The following is a 21,747-nucleotide window of genomic DNA, read 5'->3' as shown; positions in this document are numbered from 1 at the left end:
TGCTCCTACTTGTTTTAGAAAGGGTCTCCCAGTATAGCCCAGTCCCTTGGACTCAAAATTATCCTGCCTCTGCCTCCTAATTGCTGGGATTATAGGCCTGTACCTCCGCTTTGGGCTCTCTAGAGAGAAACCACTTTGTTACAGACGTGTGATAGGAATAGCTACTTAGCTGCCACAAATGTACTGTCTACCTGGTATTATGTTGGGCACTTGTGGTCTTGGGGACAGTGAATTTGTGTTTTCCTGCTCTGGGGAGATAATAGCCATTTTTCTTATTTTGATTTTTGAGACCAGGTTTCTCTTGTCCTGGAACTTATAAGTAGGCCATGGTGACCTTGAACTCATAGGACATTTACCTGCCCAACTGAACACAGCCATTTATTTACCTCCAGCACCTTAGAACTGTTCAAGAATCTTTTCAGAATTGTCACAGACTTCTCAATCTTGGGCCATGCCTGTGAGCCTCTGAGGTCCAGCAAGTAGGTGCCCTGGTTTAGATGACCAGCTGTGGCCTGTGACACCTGATCTGACTGATGGGCCCCACCTTTTTTCAGGGTGGAGGATTGGGTGTGTGAGCTGTCTGGTGCGAGGATGCTGTGTTTATGATCTGTGAGTGGCAGGTGTGTGTAGATGTGCTTGGGGGTGGTAGGTGTGTCCAAGGGGGTGTGTTTGGGGCCTTAGCCCTAAAAGCCAGCTCCTGGGTAGAAGCCAGGAGTGCTTCCTGATTGTCCCTTCCATTTCTTCCTGACTGTCCCAGCCCTTTGCACTGGTCACACAAGGTAGACCCTGCATCCCAGATAGTCCTCTGAAAGTAGCTGAGACCTGGTTCCCACCAGAAGTATGGGGTGGGGTTAGGCAAGCTAATCCCCACAGACTATGTCTCTGCAAACACAAGTCTGTGGGCTAGTAGGTCCCTAGGAGGTGTCTTCTAACAAGTCACTTGTTAGCCTAAAGTTTGAGTTACTTCCTCAGCAGAGCCAGAAGCCAGTCGGGCCAGGTGCCCATGTGCCCACCTTTTGGTACATCCTCCACAGTGCAGTTCCCCACCCAGCAATTACGACCTGGGTTGGCCAGTGGAGCCAGCGGGGGTGGGTGGGCGGTACCAAAACTTGGCAGTGGTGCCAGAAACCAAGGCCAGGCCCAGATGTAGAGGGGGAGGGCAGCCCAGAACCAGATCTCTTGTTAGCTCATCCTTCCTTGGCAAACCAGTTCCCTGGTCCCCAAGCAGGCTGGGTGGCTCTGGGGCCAATTGGTCATAGAAGTCACTGCCACAGCTGCTGGAGAAGCCCATCCCTGTTGCCTCTGGAAGACCCCTGGCCCAGCCAGTTGATGTAGAAATCTAATGAGCGCCTCACACTGCTCCCAGCTCTCTGCCTCAGATCCTCCCTATTCATCCAGTGTTCCTTTCTCTTAGCTTGTCACTTGATGCCAGCAGCCTTCCAAGACCTTCCAACTTCAGTGATCTTGGCAGTAGGTCTCGGCTCTCTGGTCAGGCCGCTCTGGGCTGTCCTGGCCCAAACCAAGTTTACAGGAGGAAGAGATGGTAATTTCTGGAGCTTTTGTCCTGAGTAGGTTCTGGGCTTGACTTCTGAGCCCTGCTTTCATGGCACCACCACAGGTAGCCAGCACTTGGGTGGCTGTCAGGAAACTGCAGAGCCTCTCAGTACTGTCCGCCCCAGGAGTTCCTACAGTGCCCTGTTTGACTTGCCTGACTCCACTGGGTTGTGAACTTGCAACGCTGGTGGTAACCTCCATTTTGCTTCAGACTGCTCTGGCTCCAACCCCAGAAGGTAGGGAGAGAAAGGTAGAATATGGAAGCGAAGGTGACAGGGCTCCTCCGCTGTCTAGGATGGATGGCTTTAAGGTGAGGGCCTGGGGAATGGTTCGGTTCTGATCCATTCATGGGCACTGGTTCTAGGTCAGGTCAGCGCCTGGTTCAAGGCTTTAGCTCTTAGTCACTATTGAGACCATGGGTCAAATGCAGCTCACAAGAGAGGAAGGAGGAAGACATGTATACACTAGTGAATGCTGTTCTAGATAGGAGGGCCAGGCAGGGGATGCAGACGACACAGGTCTGAAGAGATGGCTCAGCAGACGAAACCCGACTCTTCCAGAGGCCCCAGTTCTATTCCCAGCACTTAGGAAGTGGCTCCCAACCACCCTTTACTCCAGCCCTGGGGAGTGGTATGATGCTATCTTCTGGCCTCCACAGACGTGCAGGGAAAGCATCTACTACACACATAAAATATATAGTTTTAAACAGAGGCTAGATGATCCAGAAGATCTTAAATACGGTGCAATGGGATCGGCAGAGGCCTTCATGGTGGAGACAAGTCAGGAGAACAAGAAATCCAGAGCCTGCCTGAGACTGGGGGCCTCCAGGGAAGATGCAGAGCTCCTAATGGCCTCAGGCATGCACCATTCTCACCCGGTCCTCTCACTTTTTAATGGGATTGTGTTTCTGTACACGTGTTCTGCCTAAAAGTAAGTCTGCATCATTTATAGCCCCCAGTCTACTTTCTCAAAACCCTTTGTAGGGCTTTTTGGTTACTTTTTTTTTTTTTTTTTTTTAATGAGGGAGTATTTAACCACAGCCTTTTTAAAAAAATCACATTACACATTGCACAACAAGAAAAACAATAGGAAAATGGTCTAAAAAGAAGTACAATTATGTGGAGAGAGTTGAAATCCAGAAATAAATCATATTTTTGCAAGAATTGTACAGAATAAAGGGAAGACCTATGGAAGGAACACAATTAGCTGTTCTGCTTGATTTTCTGAATATGGGGCAAATAAGCCACAATTTTCACTCCTTGTAAAATAAAATACACATCAAACTTTTTACTGTCTTTTAATTCTATATAACTTTTCCCCTTTTATTTCTGATTTTATTGGATATATTTTATTTGCATTTCAAATGTTATCCCATTTCCCAGATTCCCTTCCATAGCCTTTATCCCATCACCCCTCCCCTTGCTTCTATGAGGGTGTTCACCCACCCATCCATCTCCTCCCACCTCCCCACCCTGACATTTTCCTACACTGCAGCATCAAGCCTTGGCAGGACCAAGCACTTCTCTTCCCATTGATGCCCAACAAGGCCATCCTCTGCTACATGTGCAGCTAGAGCCTTGGGTTTTACTGTTTTTTCTTTTTAATTAAAAAAATTTTTTTTTATTTTATGTATATGAATACACTGTAGCTGTCTGCATCCACACCAGAAGAGGGCGTCGGATCTCATTACAGATGGTTGTGAGACACCATGTAGTTACTGGGAATTAAACTCAGGACCTCTGGAAGAGCGGGTCAGTGTTCTTAACCGCTGAGCCATCTCTCCAGCCCCAAAGTTTTTACTGCTTGTGTGTGTAAAGGTCAACATTGAATATATTCTTAAATCTATGTCCACCTTTTTTTGAGAGGGGCTCTCCCTAAATCTGTGGCTCACTAATTCAGCTATCCTCACTAGCCATCAAGACTCATGGACCTACTCTCTGCCTCCCCAGTGTTCGCATTACAGTAAGTTTGTTGTTTGTTGATAGGTGGCAGGGATTGAACTCAGATCCTCGAATTTAAAAAAAAAAATCCTAGGAAACTGGCCCAAAAGAAAGTAAATACTAAAGAAACAGCTTTTGGTCATTCCACTTTGACGCAATCTCCTCCAACAAAAACCAAAAGTCCAGTCTGAACCAGGAAGGAGCAACAGAATCCAGCAAATAGGAAAATTTGTGCACAGGAAAAGTGCAGAATAATTCAGAACGCGAGGCCCACCACATCCTGACAAACGTTCAAAAGCCTAAAAGTGAGCCGCTCCAGGTTGTGGCAGAAGCCGGCTTTGTTCACACCCTGCTTGACGGTGAGGCATCCTGGGAGAGGAAGTGGGAAAGCCTTGGGCTTTCTAGAAAGCTTGTGAGGTCCTGCCGGTTGGGGCTCGGGTTCTTCAGCTCTGGCTTTTCGCCCTAAACAGAGCTCATTCAACATCTCGCCCTCGCAACTTCCGCGTGGGGCTTGGACCACCCAAGCTCTGAGACACCGCCAGGCATCTCCAGGAGGCTGGGGTCACGATGCTCCCGCGGGCTACTTCCCTCTTTGCACCGCCCTCTTCCCTGCTGAGTTTCAGCAGGTCGTGAGCCACAGCTTCCTTTTCTGTGCTCACTGTGTTCCAGTAGCGATGAGGACAAGTTCCAATGGAGCTTTTATCCCAAAAGTTGGGGAGGCGGAGATAGGGGCAAGAAAACAGAATCAACACATAAACACATGATTTCAAGCCAAGGCTGTAAAGAAAACAAAGCTAGATTGTGCAAGGTGGAGGAGGCGGAAAGACGAGGACATAAATATGGCTGTAGGGAAACGAGCAGTAAAAAAAAAAAAAAAAAAAAAAAAAGCTGCTTGGGACAAGCGGAGGTGAGGCAGAGGAAAGCTGGTTTTTGAGTTCGAGGCCAGCATGGTCTTGAAAAAACAGAAAAAGGAAGAAAGGGAAAGAACGGCGCTGGGGGTTGAGGGGTAGTGTAAGAGTTATTGGAGGACCCCAGGTGGTGGTAGTGCATACATCTGTAATCCCGTACACAGGAGGTGGAAAGATGACCTGCGTGACATATGGAGTTCCAGGCCAGTCTGAGGTACTGAAGACCTTTTCTCAAAAGATCAAAAAGAAAAATCCATTTTAGTCCTTTCTAGTTTGGGGAATCAGCACCTCCTCTCCTTTTCGACCGTTGCTGCCCACCCCCAACCCCTGCGCGCCTTTTCTTCCTACCTTCCTTCCTTCCTTTTCCTGGTCTCAAACTCATTTCTGCCTGCCTTTGTCTCCTCCCCAGTGCTGGAATTAAACGTGTGTGGCATTACACCTGGCTCCCTTACCCTTTTTAGTTAGGGCAGATACGCAACCCCTACTCCATCTTGACCCTAAAGAGGGTCTATTCGCAGAGAGTAGCAGGGCGGGGGGGGGGGGTTAGGTGACTGCGTAAAGACAAAAACAGAAATGTTAAAATTGTGTATGTGTTATGTGAGCTTGGGTGTGTTTGCCTGTACAGGTGTGTGAAGGCCAGAGAAGGATTTTGGGCGTCTGGCTTCATCATTCTCACTTCATTCTCGACCCTAGAGCTTTGTTTTGCAGCTACATTAGCAGGCAGGCAAGCACAGGAAGCAAGTCTGCTAACCCCCGTGCTGCAGTTCCAGGCCTGAGCCAGCTTTCTTACAGTATCTGGGATCTCAAATCGGACCCTCACACTTGCTTTGCAAGCACTTTCCCCGTTGCCTCAAGACTCTTCCTATAAACATTATTTGCTACTTCAAAAAACATCACAGGAAACACCTAATTACTGGGACACATACATGTAATGGTCTTAAAAATGTTTTGTTTTTTTTTTTTCGGATGCTGGGGGTGGACCAAGGGACCTGCGTGCACTTTACCCCGCTAATCTCTCTTCTTTCCTCCCTTCTTCCCTCCCTTCCCTCTGTCGTAGCTCAGGCTGGACTAACTTTGTATCTCTGGATGTCTGATCTTCCTATAATTATAAGATTATAGGCGGGAGCCACAACACCCATTTTTGTTCATTTTCTGAGCCAGAGTGTCACTTTGTAGTCTAGGCTGGCCTGGAACTCCCGACACTCCTGCCTTTGCTCCCCCTATCCCAGCCTGGACATTTAGGACCTAGGAATTGTGGTTGGGGGCTCGGGTTATGCAGGTGCACCAGCTAATGCTTCCGGTAGAAGCTCGCGACAACCCTCCGGTGGTTCTGAAGCGCGGAAACCGAGATTTGCTCCTGATCGCAGGGACCAGGCGTCCAGGCACTGCGCAGGCGCTGACTGCCGCTTACTCCGGCGAACGATTCATTCGGCATTCCCTGCAAAGCCGCGGGCGAGATAGCCGGTCTCTCCACGCTCCGCGACACCGCGCATGGGCGAGCCCGGACCCACCCGAGGGGCAACCGCCGCGCCTTCCGGTTCCGATGACAGCGGCGCCGGAAGCCGGCTGAGCTGCAAGACTTGGTGACAGCCTGTGAGCTCCGGGTCCCGGGGTGCTGGGCGCCCCGACCAAAGCCTGGAGCAGTCGTCGGCCACACCCTCCAAGGGCTGGTGCAGACAGACGCCCCATCTTAGTGCACCTGACTGGGTCAGAGGTAACCATCTGTGGGCGGTGGGGTCCCGGCAGGGCACTGCAGGAGGGTCGCTGGGAGGATAAGTCGGAGTTTGCCAGTCTTTTGCTCTGTAATGCGGATGCAGTCCGGGTCGTGGCACACTCCTAAGGTGGGCGTTTCTGTCCTTTCAATTTTAGGTGACAATGTGAAACTTTCTAATATTTATAGGGATATGATTTATTTGAGAGTAAAATACAGGGCATTAGATGTTGTCGTTTGAAAAAATGACACCTGTGTGGAGACCTAAATAAGGAGCCAGCTATGGGGAGATGTGAAAGTGTTCCTGGCAGAGGATAGAGGCAGAAATAAACTGGATGTACCCTGGAACAGAAAGGAAAGTGATGGGGAGAGTCATTGGAATGAGGATAACAAGGGAATTTGGATAGAACTTTTGTTTTCCTTTCAGTTGTTTGTTGTGTTGTTCTCTTTGAGATAGGTTCTCTATCACCTAGACTGTCCCAGAGCTTCCTTAAGTAGATCAGGCTGGCTCTGAACTCACAGAGATACACCTGCTTCTGCCTCCCATGTGCTGAGGGGATTAAAATCATGCACCACCATACCAATCTCAGATTTACTTATTTTCTTTTATGATGATCTCGACGGTAGCTTTTCACTACATAGTCTTGGCTGTCCTGGAATTCACTGTGTAGACCAGACTGGTTTCTCCAGGCTTTGCTTAGCTGGTAGTCCAGTTGGGGAGACACATCTGAAGAAACAGTCAGGAGGATTTAGATGTGTGTGGAACTGACACATCAGATTTGTGATGCAGAAAGGAGGCTGCAGAAGGGAGATAGCTCTGTGAGTAGAAGCCTGAGTCGGAGCCCAGGAACTCAAGTAAAAAGGTAGATGTAGGGCTGGAGAGATGGCTCAGTGGTTAAGAGCACTGACTGCTCTTTCAGAGGTCTTGAGTTCAAATCCCAGCAACCACATGGTGGCTCACAACCATCTGTAATGAGATCTGATGCTTTCTTCTGGTGTGTCTAAGGACAGTGACAGTGTATTCAAATGCCTTTAGTCTACCAGGTGGATCTTTGCAAGTTAAGGTCAGACTGGATTTCAGAGTCTGTAGGTTAACTTCAGTTAGCAGAGATGTGAAGAGGGTGCTTGTGAAGTGAGTGTAAGGAAATAAAAAAGTAAAAAGCAAGGGCTTTGGGTGTAGTTCAGTGGTATAGCACTTGTCCAGAATGTGTGGGGGATTGGCCCTGAAAAATCAACAAATTGATTAAAAATTAATGCATTCCTGATTATATGTAATTCCAGCTACATAGAAGGCTGATGCAGTAGAATTCCAAGTTCAAGGTCAGTCAGATACAGAATGAGCTCTAGGCCAGTCTGGTCAGTTTAGGGAGAGCTTGACTAAAACAACACAAAAAGCTGAGGTTGGAACAGGGCCATGGACCAAACCTTTAATCCCAGCACTCAGGAGGCAGAACCAGGCGGACCTCTGAGCTCCAGGCCAGCCTGGTCCACAGAGAGAGATCTGAAAACAAACAAGTACACTCAGTGGGCTGGGGTGTAGCTCATGGGGTGGGGGTAAGTGGGGGTGCCTGGGTAAGTGTATGCTTGGCATTGAGGCCAGCATGAACTCTATAAGACTCCCTTTCAAAACAACAACAACAACAAAGATCATCAAGATGTTTCAGTGTGTACAGATACTTGCTACATAGTTCTGGTGACCCGAGTTCAAGCCCTGGAACCTACATACAGGTGGAGAGAGAACTGAACTCACAAAGGTTCCAAACACAGCATGTGCGCCCCCTTCTGCCCAAATCAGGACACAAACACATCCTTTTTTAAAAAGCAGAACAAAAAATTAAAACTTTTTTTGACAGACTCTTTTCCCTTTTCTCTTTTCTTTTGTGACAGGGTCTTCCTATGTAGCTTGGCTGTCCTGAAATGCCCCATGTAGACCAGGATGGCCTCAAACCTCCCTAGTGCTAGAATTAACCGCTTAGCCACCAAGCCAGGAACTTCTGCAATACTTGCCTAAGTACAGGCTAATGGTCATTTACACATCTTTGCACTGTGTTAGGTGTGTGCCTTGTGCTTTGAAGCAGGCTCCCTCACTAAACCTGTAGCTCAATGAGTGAGCTAGGCTGGTTTGTCCTAATCTCCATTTCTCTAGTGCGAGGATTTCACACCTGGCTTCTTTTTGTGTGAGGAATAAAGCTCAGGTCCTTATATGGCAAGCGTTTTGCCAATGAAGCCATCCTCTCAGCCCCGTTCCTCAGCTTGGAATTTATTTATTTATTTATTTATTTATTTATTTATTTATGTGGGGAGCAGGATACAGTTTCTTACTATGTAGCCCAGGCTAGCCAGGAACTAAAAGTGGTTGGTCTGCTTCTTCCTCCACATCACTAAACTTAAAGGTATTTACCACCACACCTGGCTTTCCTTAGCTTTAAAAATGATGTATTTACTTCTCATTGGGGGTGGGTCTGACGGCCATGGCGTGCATTGAGCATTCAGGACAGCTTTTCGGAGTCCTCCCTCCTTCCACCCGTAGTGCCCATGTGGTACCCAGGATCATATTTATGTCATTAGGCTGGGTGGTAAGCATGTTACCCACTGAGCCATTGGCCTGGCTCATCCTCAACATTTTTGATAATTTCAAGGCCTCCCTCTGATGGTCCTGATATCAGTTGGCATCTGACAAGGCCAGGCATTTTGACCATGATGAGATCCTGTCCTTGAGCCATGTTAATCTTTGGTCAACTGTGACTCTGTTATCAGACTCTCTTGGCAGTCATTTTTTTTTTTTTTTTTTTTTTTTTTTTTTGCCATCCTCCCCAGCTGGTGGTTTGTTCTTGCTCCAGCTAACTTCCTGTTGTCATAACTTAGAGGCCCCATGACTTCATCCACACAGCTGTCTTTTCCTGCTGGTCCTGTTGTGCAAAGTACCTAAGGAGAGAGGCCTCAGCCTAGAGCCAGACAGCAGGCTTCCTTCAGCCCCCACTCCTCCACTCCCCCGCTCTGTGGCCTTGGGGTGTTTATTTTATCCTTCCCCATCTCATTTTCTCAGCTGCAAAGTGGGTCTGATAACCATAGCTACCTCACAGTGTTGTGAGAACTAAGTGGATGATCTAATGGTGAAGTCACCGGAGCAGAGCCTCTGAAGAACGTTAGTTATTAAGTTATATAGTTAGTTAGTAAGCTAACTATACCACTTTAACTGGCAATCCCTGTTACATGTTACCCATAGTATAACTGTAGAGTCTGACTTTGGAGGTTTGCTTTCTCTGGACAGTGTGTAACAACTTTTAGTGTGTAAAATGGTGTCAGGCACGGCCCAGCCCTGTTTCCCTGTCATCTGTCCCTGTCTAGGAGGGAGATGATAAAGTAGGGCTGAGCTGGGAAAACCAAGATGGTGCTTGTGGGACAAAGAGAGGACAGAAAGTGGGAAGAACCCAGGGTCACTATGGACACTGGCTTCTTGTGATACCACTTTTGAGAGAGCTGGCCTTGTCCCTGCAGAGAGACACATAACTCAGTCCTATTTCTAGTCCGTGTGCAGGTGCTCGAATTCTGAGGGTTATCTGTGTGCTGCACATTTCAGGAGGCAGAGTGGAGGGAGGGAGCTCGCAGTGAGCAGGAGGTGGGGTAAGGTGTTAACTTTTTGCTGGGGTGCTGTACAAGCATAAGGACCTGAGTTTGAATTCCCAGAACTCGCATAAGCCACACATGGCAGAGGACAACCCAGTTCAGTCCCTATGGTGACATGGGAGGCAGAGTCAGGACAGTTGCTGGAAGTTCCCAAGCCCAGGGTAGCCTGGAATATGCAGCGAACAACACCAAGACCCTGTTTCAAACAAGATAGAAGGTGAGGCCTGACGCCACTCGGCTGCCCTCTAACCTCCATGCTCATGCACGTATGTACGGACATGTGTGCCTGTACTCAGACATATGCATACATGTATACACATCATACATAACTACCGTATGCATGGCATAGCCAAGCAAGAGAGCATCTGGTGTGGTAGGGAGGCAGGCCCTAGGCTGTCAATCAGTGATCAGAACCAAGGGTGCAGAGTGAGAGTGGAGGGCATCAGGCAGTTCAGGCTAGGGCTAGCTGCCTGCCACAACATGGGAGTCTGGAGCTCTGGAAGCAAGGGTTCTAGCTGTTCACATACAAAGAGCTGTGAGTAGGCAGACAGCCGGAGGCCCAAATAGCTCCCACAATAGGCAGTTATTCCCAAAGCTGTACTTGAAATTAACACCCATTCTGCCTTCATGGCTTATCTCCCTGCAGTACATGAATAACGGTTCCACTGACTGAAAGGGAAAGCGGCCATGGTGAATATATAAAAATATATGAAGTGTCAGCCTAGTTTGTTCTGACACACAGCCTGCTGAGAATCCCATGAAGCCCAGTCTTCCGAGTAAGAAAGGAACTGGGGATTTGTCAGAGGCTGGGTCTTGGATGCTGGAGGCCTTAGGACTCGAGTATGATACCCAGAATCCTGTAAAAAATGCCAGTTGTTGGACTGGATGGCTCAGCAGGTAAGAGCACTGGCTGCACTTAGAAGGCCCAGGATTGATTTCCCAGCATCCACAAGGTGGCTCAGAACTACCTGTAAAGGGATCCAGAACCCTCTTCGGGCTTCTGCAGGCATTGCACATACAGAGTACACATATGTACATGAAGCAAAGCACCCACACACATAAAATAATAAAACGATTTAAAGAGAGGCTGGTGTGGAGTTCATGCTTGTAATCTCAGTATTAGGGAGCTGGGGACCAGAGGGTCTCTGGTGCTCACCGGCCAGCCAGCCCAACCCATTCGGTAAGTTCAGACCATGAGACGAGACCTGTCTAAAAGAAAGTAGACAGCATTCTTGGGGACGGTACTCAAGGTGGCTCTGTGCATTAGAAAGGGAGGCTGGAGAGATGGCTCCGTAGTCACAGCTCTTGGTTTCCAGCACCCGTATGGACCAGCTTTCCAGCTCCGAGAGAGGAGAGGAGATTTGAGACAGGGTTTCTCTATGTACCCCTGGCTGGCCTGGAACTCACAGAGATCCACCAGCCTCTGCTGGAACCAAAGGAGTGCATCACCACACCAGGCTGACAGTGTGTGCATGACCACAGTACGAAACAACTGTCCTTATGCCAGCCTCCGTCCTCCCCTGGATACCTCTGCGAGGCTGGCTGAGAAGCACTTGTTTCGTGGGGAACTGACTTATTATTACTCAGGAGGGGGAGGGGATCTGAAGAAATGTTGTGGGAGGCATACTCCCCCACCGAGACCCACACTGGCCTGACCCAGTTGACATCACTAGGAGAGGCCGTCATGGAGCAGTGTGCGTGTGTGGAGAGGGAGCTGGACAAGGTTCTGCACAAGTTCCTGACCTACGGGCAACATTGCGAGCAGAGCCTGGAGGAGCTGCTGCACTACGTGGGCCAGTTGAGAGCTGAACTGGCCAGTGCAGGTGGGTGACCATTCCCAGGGACCGTGTAACCACAGGCTACTAACTGGGTGCTGGAGTCTTGGACGTGCCTCTCTAGGCTTCCTTGAAGGTAGTAAAGGAAGCCTCTGCTACTTCAGAAAACCTGACAGAAAGCATTAATTTACTTGAAATCACTAACATTGCCAGTTTGTTTTCAGCTAACTTTTAGTTATTTATTTTTGGGAGTGATGTTCCCAGGGTTTATTTCTACTGTAACATGTATCAGCACATGGTACCTGCTATGGCTGACTGGTAGCTGGTTGTACGCATGTGTAGGATTCTGTACCTCTTAGTGGGTGGAAATTGGCTTGTCTCTATTTCTGTGCTATCATGGAGAATGCTAGGAAGACTTCCACAAATGGCTTTCTGTGTTTCCCTTTCTCTAAGAAGTGGATTCTGGGTCAGGGTAACCTTCGAGTTTAATCTGACAGTTCACAGGAAAGCCTGCATGCTGTACAGCCAATGCACAAGGTTAAACCAAGGCAGAGGTGTCAAGTCATCATTCACAGACAAGAAAATGAGGTCACCACGGTCCTGGCTTGGGGGCTAGAGAGATGGCTCACCAAGTACCGGGCACCTGCTGGCAAGCCTGACTACCCGGATTTAATCCCTGGGACGAGAGACACTCATGGAAGGTGTTTCCTGACCTCCAATGTACATCACAGCACTTACGTGTATCATGTCCCATCTCCCGACCCGTGAGACTAACCAAATAGATACCTTTTTGTTTGTTTGTTTGAGACAGGGTCTCTCTACATTGCTCTAGCTGTCATAAAACTCACTGATATAGACCAGGCTAGCCTCAGAGATCCACTTGCCTCAGCCTCCCAAGTGCTGTGATTAAAGGTGTGTGCTGCCATGCCCAGCAGTTGTTAAAAATCTTAAAAATCAGTAAACAAACAAACAAACAAACAAACATAGTGGCTTGTTCCACATGGCAACTTCCAAGTCCCTGGCATCTAAGTACCAGGAAGCTGGTAATCCCAGCACTCTTGAGTCAGAGGCAGGAGGATCTCTGTGAGTTAAGAGCCCAGCCTGGTCTACATAGTGAGTCCTAGAGCTGCCAGGCACAGACTGGAAGTAGGTGTTTAACTCTGGCACGCAGGGCTGTCTTCTGGGTCACCACACTGGCGTGTAGAAGGAAGCAGACAGGCTGCTGCAGAAGCTGCCCAGGATTCTCCTGCTCCTGATACAGTCTGCTATCTCCACAGCTCTCCAGGGGACCCCTCTCTCAGCCACTCTCTCCCTTGTGATGTCCCAGTGCTGCAGGAAGATCAAAGACACAGTCCAGAAACTGGCTTCCGACCATAAGGACATTCACAGCAGTGTCTCTCGTGTGGGCAAAGCCATTGACCGGGTGAGTGAGAGAGTGGTCCACGGTCTAGGAGTGGGAACGCCACAGAGCTAATGTGTGCTGGCTTGGCAGGAATACAAGTGCGAGGGCCTGTGTCACAAACCCATCTCTTCTCTGTCAGAACTTTGACTCTGAGATCTGCGGCGTGGTCTCGGACGCTGTGTGGGACTCACGTGAGAAGCAGCAGCAGATCCTGCAGATGGCCATTGTAGAGCACCTGTACCAGCAGGGAATGCTCAGTGTGGCTGAGGAGCTGTGCCAGGTAATGTCGGCCTTGAGCGCGTAAAGGCACCCATCTCTTGCAGTTTAAGATGGTCTTGCTTCTGTAACCCAGGCTAGCCTCACTGTTACCCTCCTTCCTCAGTCTCCTAAATCCTGGGATTATAGGTGTGCACACAGCACATGCCCAGCCCACTGCATGCATCTGCTAGTGTTCTAGCCAGTCCCTGATATTCTTGACTGTTTTTGTTGGAATTCACTGTGTAAGCCAGGCTGGTCTCAAATTCAGAAATCCTCCTGCCTCTCAAGTGCTAGGACCACATCCTGTCTCTTGTGATTCTGATATAAGGTCTGGCTGTATAGCCAGGCAGGCCTCCAACTGGTCTTCCTTTTTCCTGGCAAGTTCTGGGACTATAGCTGTGCCTGGGCCTCCTGCAGGCCTAGTCTGTGAGGTTCTTTATGTTATTTTACAGAGGAACTTGATCCTCCTACTACAAAGTAGGAGGTAGCTCTAAGTGTCTCTGATAAAGAGTTACTGATTTCTAGCTAGTTTGTTGCCTGCTGAACCAAGGCTTGCTCTTCTTTTGTATTTAGGGGATTAGCAAAATGACAAATAGCAGGTTACTAGGAATCTGCCTTAATGTAATTAGGTGAATTTAAAAGTAATTTTCTCACTAAGCCATTCAGTGCCAAACCTGGGGACTATCTGCAGAGTGAAGGGCCACACTGTGGCTGACCAGTGACGATACTTAGCCACTGCAGGATGGAAGTTGAACAGGGGCTCTTGCTACTGGCAGACCACAATTCCTTGCCTTTCTCCAGCCAACCTCTGGCTGATGAAGTTTTATTATGGAAAGAATTCTGGGGACACTGACTTCCATCTTTCCCAGGAATCAACACTGAATGTGGACCTGGACTTCAAGCAGCCCTTCTTGGAGTTGAATCGGATCTTGGAAGCTCTGCATGAACAAGACCTAGGACCTGCACTGGAGTAAGGGTGCCTGCCCATAGTCATCTGACCTAGATATGCCTGACTCATTCCAGCCATGCCTTAGGGATTCACTGTCTTAGGGCCCTCTGTAGCCGCTACCAACTGCACTGTGTTGTCTCTCCCCAGATGGGCTGTTTCCCACAGGCAGCGCCTGCTGGAGCTCAACAGCTCACTGGAGTTCAAGCTGCACCGGCTGCACTTTATCCGCCTCCTAGCTGGAGGCCCTGAGAAGCAGCTGGAGGCCCTGAGCTATGCTAGGCACTTTCAGCCTTTTGCTCGGCTACACCAGAGAGGTAAGTGCCTAGGGAGCTGAGGGGTAGGGGGTAGGACATGTTTGGACACGTTGGGTGGCCTGGATCCCCATAATTTAGAAACCTTTGACTCTTTTTTGCCTCTAAAGTGAAGTTCAAAGCAAAGGCACAACTGAGGCAGGAAGACAGCTTCAGTCTAGCTAGTTTAGGCTAGTCCTGCTAGTTTAGGCTAGCATGGCAATGGTAAGACCCTGACTCAAGAGTTAAAGACCATAAGGTCAAATACAATTATATATGTATGATTTATTTATTACATATGCAGTGGTTTACCTGCATGTCTGCCTGCAGAAGAGGGCAATAGATCTCAGTATAGATGGTCATGGACTACCATGTGGTTGCTGGGAATTGAACTTGGAACCTCTGGAAGAGTGACCAGTGCTTTTAACTTCTGAGCCATTTTTCTAACCCATAGTATTTAAAAAAATAAAAATTATAAAAACAGTGATACTATTTATTATAGTGTGTGTGTGAGAAAGAAAGAGACTTTAGCTATTTACAGGGTCAGTTTTATGTACAGAGAAAGCCAGGCTCAAAAAAATTGGGGGAGGGTAGAGACTTGGTGTGCGGTCAGAGAGCTGGAGCCCAGGAACGGCCTCACCTTCCTACTGCCTCCATGCCGGCAGCAGCTTGTAGATGCCCTCCCTGCACTTGAGGACTTTGCGGTCCTGTGGCTCCTTGACGTGTGGCCCACAGCTTTGCCTTCCCTGAACTGTCACCCCATTGTCTTGTAGAGATCCAGGTGATGATGGGCAGTCTGGTGTACCTGCGGCTGGGCTTGGAGAAGTCACCTTACTGCCACCTCTTAGACAACAGTCACTGGGCAGAGATCTGTGAGACCTTTACTCGGGATGCATGCTCCCTCCTGGGGCTTTCAGTGGAGTCCCCACTCAGCGTCAGGTACAACCCAGCCTTCCAAGGTCAGCATAAGGGGAAAGGCAAGGAGGGGACAGTTGTGCTGACCCTTCCCTGTGCTTTCAGACCTAAGCTGGCTCACCATCATTCCTTGAGATAGACACTGCTTAGACAGGGCCACCTCTCCTGCACGGCGTCCTTGGGAGTCAGCCTCACAACTTCACTAAGACATCACTCCCCTGATGGAGAGTGAGGTGGTGCTGAGTCATGTGCTTGAGTTACTTGAGTTACCACCTAATCTCTGCTCACTTCACAGCTAGACCAAGTTAGAAGAAGATGGAGCTTTGCCATGAGCCAACTTGTGGGCTCTTAAAGGAACCAAGAGTACCTAGATTAGCCGAGAAAGTCAGTCCACCATAGCGGGCAGCTGTCCGTGTAGAGAGCAGGCTGTACTTGCCTACACTGTTGCTGTGGAGTCGGGTCCATTGGGCAGAGCTGTACTGTACTCACACCCGGAGGTTCCAGCCAGGCCTTTCAGATGTCCCCAAATCAGGGGCTTTCCACGGGAGTACTTTATCTGCTTGCTGTTTTTGTTACTGGAGCTTTTCAAATGTTGGGGTACACAAGAGCAAACAGAGTTGAACATACCTATCTGTGTACATGGCAAGTGGATTTTTAGGGGCAGCAGAGATGACTCAGGGGTTAAGAGAACTTGTTCTTTCTAAGGACCTGAGTTTGGTTCCCAGCACCACGTGGAGACTCACAGCTCTCATTAGCTAATTCCAGATCTGACACACGCCATCACGTGGTTCCCACATATCCGTAAGCACATATCTGTACATAAAAATGAAAAGAAGACTCAAGGACCAATATAACCCTACAGCACTTTAGACTGTCTCCAGCCCTGTGATTCAGCTGCTTCTGTCTGTCCTTGTCCTCAGCTTTGCTTCTGGCTGTGTGGCGCTGCCAGTGCTGATGAACATTAAAGCTGTGATCGAGCAGAGGCAGTGCACTGGGGTGTGGAGTCACAAGGACGAGCTGCCGGTAAGATGAGGCTGGGGAGGTGCCGGCACACGGCTCAGGTGGGGACTGTAACTCAGCCTTCTGCTGGCCTCCCCAGATTGAGATTGAGCTGGGCATGAAGTGCTGGTATCACTCCGTGTTTGCATGCCCCATCCTGCGACAGCAGACTTCGGATTCCAACCCCCCAATCAAGCTCATTTGTGGCCACGTCATCTCCCGAGATGCACTCAACAAGCTCATCAATGGAGGAAAGTAAGTCCCCCTGCCTGGTTCCATCCTGGCCTGGCTTTCCTGGCCATCCCTGAGATGTTCTTGCTTTGCCTTTCCTTGCAGGTTAAAGTGTCCCTACTGTCCCATGGAGCAGAATCCAGCAGATGGAAAACGCATCATATTCTGACTCCAAAAAACATTCTAGAAGGTACAATCCACCCATGAGCCTTTGTGGAGGGACTGGCTTCAGACTGTGATGCCTCTCAGACCAGCATTACCAAGAGACCCAACCTGCCTAGCCAGAGGCCAGGAAAGTTCATGAACCAGCCTATGCCTCCTAACCTGTGAGGGGGACTGCTCTGTTCCTGCTGCCTTTCTGTTTACACTTGCCCCTGACTGAGCAGCAGTCTAATCTGGCTGTCAAACCATGGGTTTCCAGCTGTGGCCCACCTCCTTCTGTACAGTCTCAACTGTATCTACCCATTCTCCATTGTAAATAGCCCGTTAGAACTGAATGCTGTTTTATAACTTTGAGCAAATATATTTACAGCCCTTCTCCTTATTGCTGGCCAGGCCAGGCTTGAATTTTCACTGACCAGCGACTGCATGCCTCTTGTTGGATATAAGCTATTGGGCATAGTCTGGTGGTGGCAGCCACACCACAGCCATCTGGTATTTCTGGGGAAACAGGAAGGTGAAAGCGCATAGAGGTCCCAAGCTGGTTGGAACTAAGCTCAAACTCACCTCTGATTATCCCTTCAATTTGGTTGCTCGGCATCCTGTGTGGGGCTGTGGGGCTTCAGGGAACTTTACATTTAAAATGCTTCCAAGTGGGAAGACTGAGGGTTTGTTTTTTATGTGTATGTCTGTGTCTGCATGGTGCCCTTAAAAGGCCAAAAGAGGACTTCAGTTTTCTGCAACTGGAATTAAGACAGTTGTGAGTCACATGTGTGTGTTAGAAACTATGGCCAGTGCTCTTACCTGCCGAGTCTTCTCTCTAGCCTCCAAGACCCGGGACTGTGTAACCAGCTTCTTCAATTTCCTATTTAGCATGTATACCATGGGCAAACTAATTTTATCAGTATGTAAGGCTCTTGGAAGTGTCCCTGACAGATGAACCTATGGGCCTCTGTGAGGTGGGGTTTGGGCCCCTCTGCCTAGTCTCCTTACCCCAACTGTCTTAGAGTGGGAACCGAAGACGTGGGCTGTAGATGCTGAGCATTAGCCAGGCACACCCTTGGGGCTGTGCTGAAAGGCTGCTTTCCCTCCTCCTGCCAACTTCTCGGCTGACAGCAACTGGAGTTTAAAGAACACCCACACACTTGCCACATTTTCGCCTTAGCATTTACTTCTATCCCATATTCTTGGAACTGTCTTCATCTCAACAGGAGATGGCAATGATGGCAAAGATGCTGGTTCTACCTCCAAGAACAGCTGCTGGAACCGCCTGGGAAGATTCACACATCAAGAACCCAGGAGATGCTGTTAGGGTGGGCAGCCGCCTGCAGCCAGCCCAGCATCTCTTGGAACCGGCTGGGTTGCAGCCCAAGTCTCTCACAGAGGTGTAGGCAGTGACAGCACCTCCTCCAGGCACTTGTCATAGGCCTCCTGATATTCTTCATGGGGCTTCACCATGATCACACAAGTGGGACGCTTGGAGCCTGTAGCTGCACCCAGGTCCTACACAGAAGAAAAAAAAAAGCTGCTGGGACCGGGTCACAGCCTCCCAGCCTAACCTGGCCACACCCATGTCCTGTTCATAAACATTGCATTTAAAAATATTTCAGATGTTTGCCGTCACTTACACAAAGCTCTCGAGCCATGGTCCTCTAAGCCAATATTGAATTCCCACACGGCCTACAAGGGTATCCTGTAGACAGGGCAGTGCCTCTGTTCTGTAAGTCTCAGACTTCACACATGTTCATTCTTAGCACACAGATGATTCCTACCTTACAGTAAGGAAACCTGCCAGCCATATGCTATGCACTTAGTCCCAGCTGAGACACCACTTCAAAAAGAAAAGCAAGCCACCCAGACCTGAGATTTCCGACACTTGACATACTTCCTCCCATAGCCTCCCTAGGAGTGGGGCAGGGTGGATGTGAGCTCCTCACCGTCTTAGAGGGAATATAGACGTAGGGCAAGTTCTGGTCCTCGCACATAACTGGAAGATGGCAGTATACCTCGATTGGCAACGTATCTCCTGCCAAAACCATGATCCTGCAATGAGAGAAACCGCCATCATTTCTACTTTACCCCCTCTCTCTCCCTTATAAGAGCCACCTCCAGCCTGGCTATGCGGGCACAGAGATGAATATGCTGCACCCCAAGGACTCCCACACTCAGTGCCAGCCTCCAACTTCTGAAGTGAGTATAAAGTCATGTTTGGCAAATTCATTCTCTGGGAACATGAACGCTACTTGACAGCATGTAAATGTCACCAAAGGTGACAAGAAGTGAAGTGCTGGGACAGATGAGGTATGGGAGACCCAGCTCTCCTTAGAGTGCCATGAGGAGGGTCCCAGAATGGCAGGTGTGGGGGGGACAGAGTGGTACTGAAAGGCTGGTTGCCTTCTGCAGTATATACTAGGAGGAGGTCAGATAACAAAGCTGCAGAGGTTGGCAGGGATCACATCTAAGTGTTCTAGTTACAGACAGGCTCTGTCCCAAGAGAAAGCTTGCTGGAGGGAGTCCTCAACCATGGTTGAGAGCTGTCAATGTACCAGACCCAGAAGTCCTGAAGATCCACCCAGAAGGAAGGCTGTTCTCCAAGGGTGGGAGACAACATCTGTTTCCATACTCCATCCCCCTTAGCACAGGGCTGGGCCACACTGCCTGCTGCTGTGACCTTCCTTGTGGCCCCTTCTCCTTGCTTTCCTGACCTATTATCACGGTGCCAGGTGCCACCTGAAGTTACCAGTCCCCAGTGTCCCACCAAAACACAACCATCTATCTGCCTGCTAAGCAGAACATGTCCAGGGCATTTTGCATGTCAACTCAGGATCCCTCAGAGGGTAAAGACACTACCAAGTCTGACCACCTGAGTTCAATCCCTGAAACCCAAATGGTAGAAGAGAATCATCTCACAAGATGTCTGCCGATGTCCATATATGTACCAGAGTGCACGTGTGCATACACATGCATGCAGACACACACATAGTAACTATTTGAAATGACTAAAAGGGGCCTGGAGAGATGGCTCAGCGGTTAAGAGCACTGACTGCTCTTCTAGATGTCCCAAGTTCAATTCCCAGCAACCACATGGTGACTCACAACCATCTGTAATGGGATCCGATGCCCTCCTCTGGTGTGTCTGAAGACAGCCACCGTGTATTCATACACATTAAACAAATCAATTAAAAAAAAAAAGGTGAAATGACTAAAAGGTATCTCAAAACCACACTTAAACCTGGGTTTATTCCACTATTGTCACAGACTACAGCCCAAACTCACAAGTAATGCCATCCATGTGTCACTGTCAAATCCATCAGCCGTAGCTCCTGCCAGTCACCTGACTTGCCTCTCCTAATTCTTCCCTCGATATCACCCCTCAGCTTCCACTCCAATCTGAGAACAAACACTAAACCTACCATTCCTTAGAAAGCCCACGAGGGCTGGAGAGACAGCACAAGGTGGTCCAAGGGGATCTGACAGCTTGCCCTCTGGCTTCCAAGGACACCAGTGATGCACCAACATATACATGCAGGCAAACATTCCTACACTTAAAGGCATAACCACTTACACTGTGTAACCACTACACTGCCTTGCCCACGAGCTTACATGTCTCAGGATCCCACCACCCCCAATTAATGTTCATTCATTCTCTTCCTTTGTTTTGAGACAGGGTCTCTACATAGTCTTGGCTGTCATGGAACTCAGAGATCTGCCTTTGTGGGGATTAAAGGCCTAACCCACTACTCTTGGCATATTATTCTATCCTTTGGGAGTGTTGTTTGTTTTGAGACCTTTTCATAGCCCACCCTGGCCTTAAACTAGGTATGCTTCGGAAGCTAGCCCTCATTCTCCCCTGGCCTACTTGGGAAAATGTCTCTCCACATACAGCCCGTTACCTAAAGCCTGAAAAAGTAGTGCCAGTCTACAGAGTGAACGAACAGGGCTCTGGTTTACATGGGCTGGATTTCTATTCTCTTCCCTGTCATTTATTGGGGGCTCCATTTACTCGTAATGAAGGCAGTTGGCTGCTTGACTGGTCAGTCAACTTCATCTTAACACAATTGATAACCCAAACTTAGTGGCACAGTACTTGTCTACCATGCACGAGGCCTTAGATCAAATCCCCGGCACTGAAAATAAGACAAGAACAAACTACGTACAAACTTTAAAACCAGCGGAAGACCGGTTCTTACCCTTTCTCGCCCTTGTTGACAAATTTCTGAACCTCCTTCACCCCGCGACGGATCTGCTTCTGCTTCACGGCTACCAAGAGAGAGAAGCGTGAGCAGAGACCTAGTCGACCCCGGTCTGCCCAACCCGCCCGCGGCGCGCCGGGCCATGTTCGCCACGCGCCCGCCCGCCTCACCCTTCTTGATGCATTTGTAGAGCTTGCGCGTCAGGCGGCGGGAAGCCAGGGGTTGCGCGATGGGGTTCAGGTTGACCAGCAGCTCTTCGTACGTGCGCTCCTCGCTGCAGCCCTCCGCCTGCGCCTCAGATTCCTCGGGAACCGCCTTTATTTTGGTCATCTTAGCAACTACACACCAGTCAGGGTATAGAACCACGCGGCCTCCGCCTCCGAGATCACTTCCGGGTTATGAAGCAGCCCTGTCCTGATTCCGCACCGACCAATCTCCAAGTAGACCTCTGGGGGCGGGATCTTGGATATAGGAGCGGGGTTAAAGGTCAATCTAGGCAAGGGATTTGGATTTTCAGGGCGGGAAGCTGGGGAAGCAGAATTAAGGACTAAAGTGTCAAAGGGAAAGGGGGCGGGGCCTAAAAGGAAAGAGGCGGGGTCCGGAGAAATCGTTGCGGAGCGGGAGGAAGGAAAATCTATAAGTGAGTGTCTCCTGAGCTCCTGAGCTTTGTGACCTGAAGCTGCTGATTAGGTAAAGCCTGGCGCACCTGAAAGTATATATATATACTGAGTCCTGAGTTCAGTTCCCACCAACCACATGGTGGCTCACAACCATCTGTAATGGGATCCGATGCCCTCTTCTGGTGTGTGTGAAGATAGCAACAGTGTACTCACATA

The 21,747-nt window shown here is 49.2% G+C and overlaps 2 protein-coding genes across 3 annotated transcripts; one reads left to right on the top strand and one right to left on the bottom strand.

Moving 5' to 3' along the window:
- The first annotated feature begins 5,954 nt into the window (after positions 1-5,954).
- On the top strand, positions 5,955-17,997 carry RMND5B (required for meiotic nuclear division 5 homolog B). 2 transcript variants are annotated; one of them, XM_080922885.1, is made up of 11 exons: positions 5,955-6,116; positions 11,414-11,563; positions 12,793-12,938; positions 13,057-13,197; positions 14,045-14,145; positions 14,272-14,438; positions 15,188-15,353; positions 16,250-16,352; positions 16,429-16,583; positions 16,665-16,749; positions 17,930-17,997. In XM_080922885.1, exons 2-10 carry the CDS (start codon positions 11,425-11,427, stop codon positions 16,726-16,728), a joined length of 1,182 nt encoding a protein of 393 aa, XP_080779011.1. In that variant the 5' UTR covers positions 5,955-6,116; positions 11,414-11,424; the 3' UTR covers positions 16,729-16,749; positions 17,930-17,997. The 2 variants fall into 2 exon arrangements, with proteins under 2 accessions (XP_080779011.1, XP_080779010.1); XM_080922884.1 differs by lacking the exon at positions 17,930-17,997 and having other exon boundaries at positions 16,665-17,317.
- NHP2 (NHP2 ribonucleoprotein) lies at positions 17,724-21,364 on the bottom strand. The gene is made up of 4 exons (XM_080922887.1): positions 21,082-21,364; positions 20,909-20,978; positions 18,656-18,761; positions 17,724-18,221 (listed from the first exon to the last, which is right to left on the bottom strand). Exons 1-4 carry the CDS (start codon positions 21,239-21,241, stop codon positions 18,096-18,098), a joined length of 462 nt encoding a protein of 153 aa, XP_080779013.1. The 5' UTR covers positions 21,242-21,364; the 3' UTR covers positions 17,724-18,095.
- Positions 21,365-21,747: the final 383 nt, after the last annotated feature.

Source organism: Micromys minutus (assembly GCF_963924665.1).
Source record: "Micromys minutus genome assembly, chromosome: 10".
Classification (NCBI taxonomy): Eukaryota; Metazoa; Chordata; class Mammalia; order Rodentia; family Muridae; genus Micromys; species Micromys minutus.
This window is presented reverse-complemented; position numbering and strand designations above follow the sequence as displayed.

Excerpts from the sequence above, each read along its gene's own strand:
- RMND5B (XM_080922885.1), top strand. The coding sequence starts at position 11,425 with ATGGAGCAGTGTGCGTGTGTGGAGAGGGAGCTGGACAAGGTTCTGCAC. Across the intron at positions 12,939-13,056 it reads TGGGCAAAGCCATTGACCGG|AACTTTGACTCTGAGATCTG; the intron begins GTGAGTGAGAGA and ends CTTCTCTGTCAG. Across the intron at positions 14,146-14,271 it reads GACCTAGGACCTGCACTGGA|ATGGGCTGTTTCCCACAGGC; the intron begins GTAAGGGTGCCT and ends GTCTCTCCCCAG.
- NHP2 (XM_080922887.1), bottom strand. The coding sequence starts at position 21,241 with ATGACCAAAATAAAGGCGGTTCCCGAGGAATCTGAGGCGCAGGCGGAG. Across the intron at positions 20,979-21,081 it reads CTACAAATGCATCAAGAAGG|CCGTGAAGCAGAAGCAGATC; the intron begins GTGAGGCGGGCG and ends CTCTCTTGGTAG. Across the intron at positions 18,222-18,655 it reads TCTATATTCCCTCTAAGACG|GACCTGGGTGCAGCTACAGG; the intron begins GTGAGGAGCTCA and ends TCTTCTGTGTAG.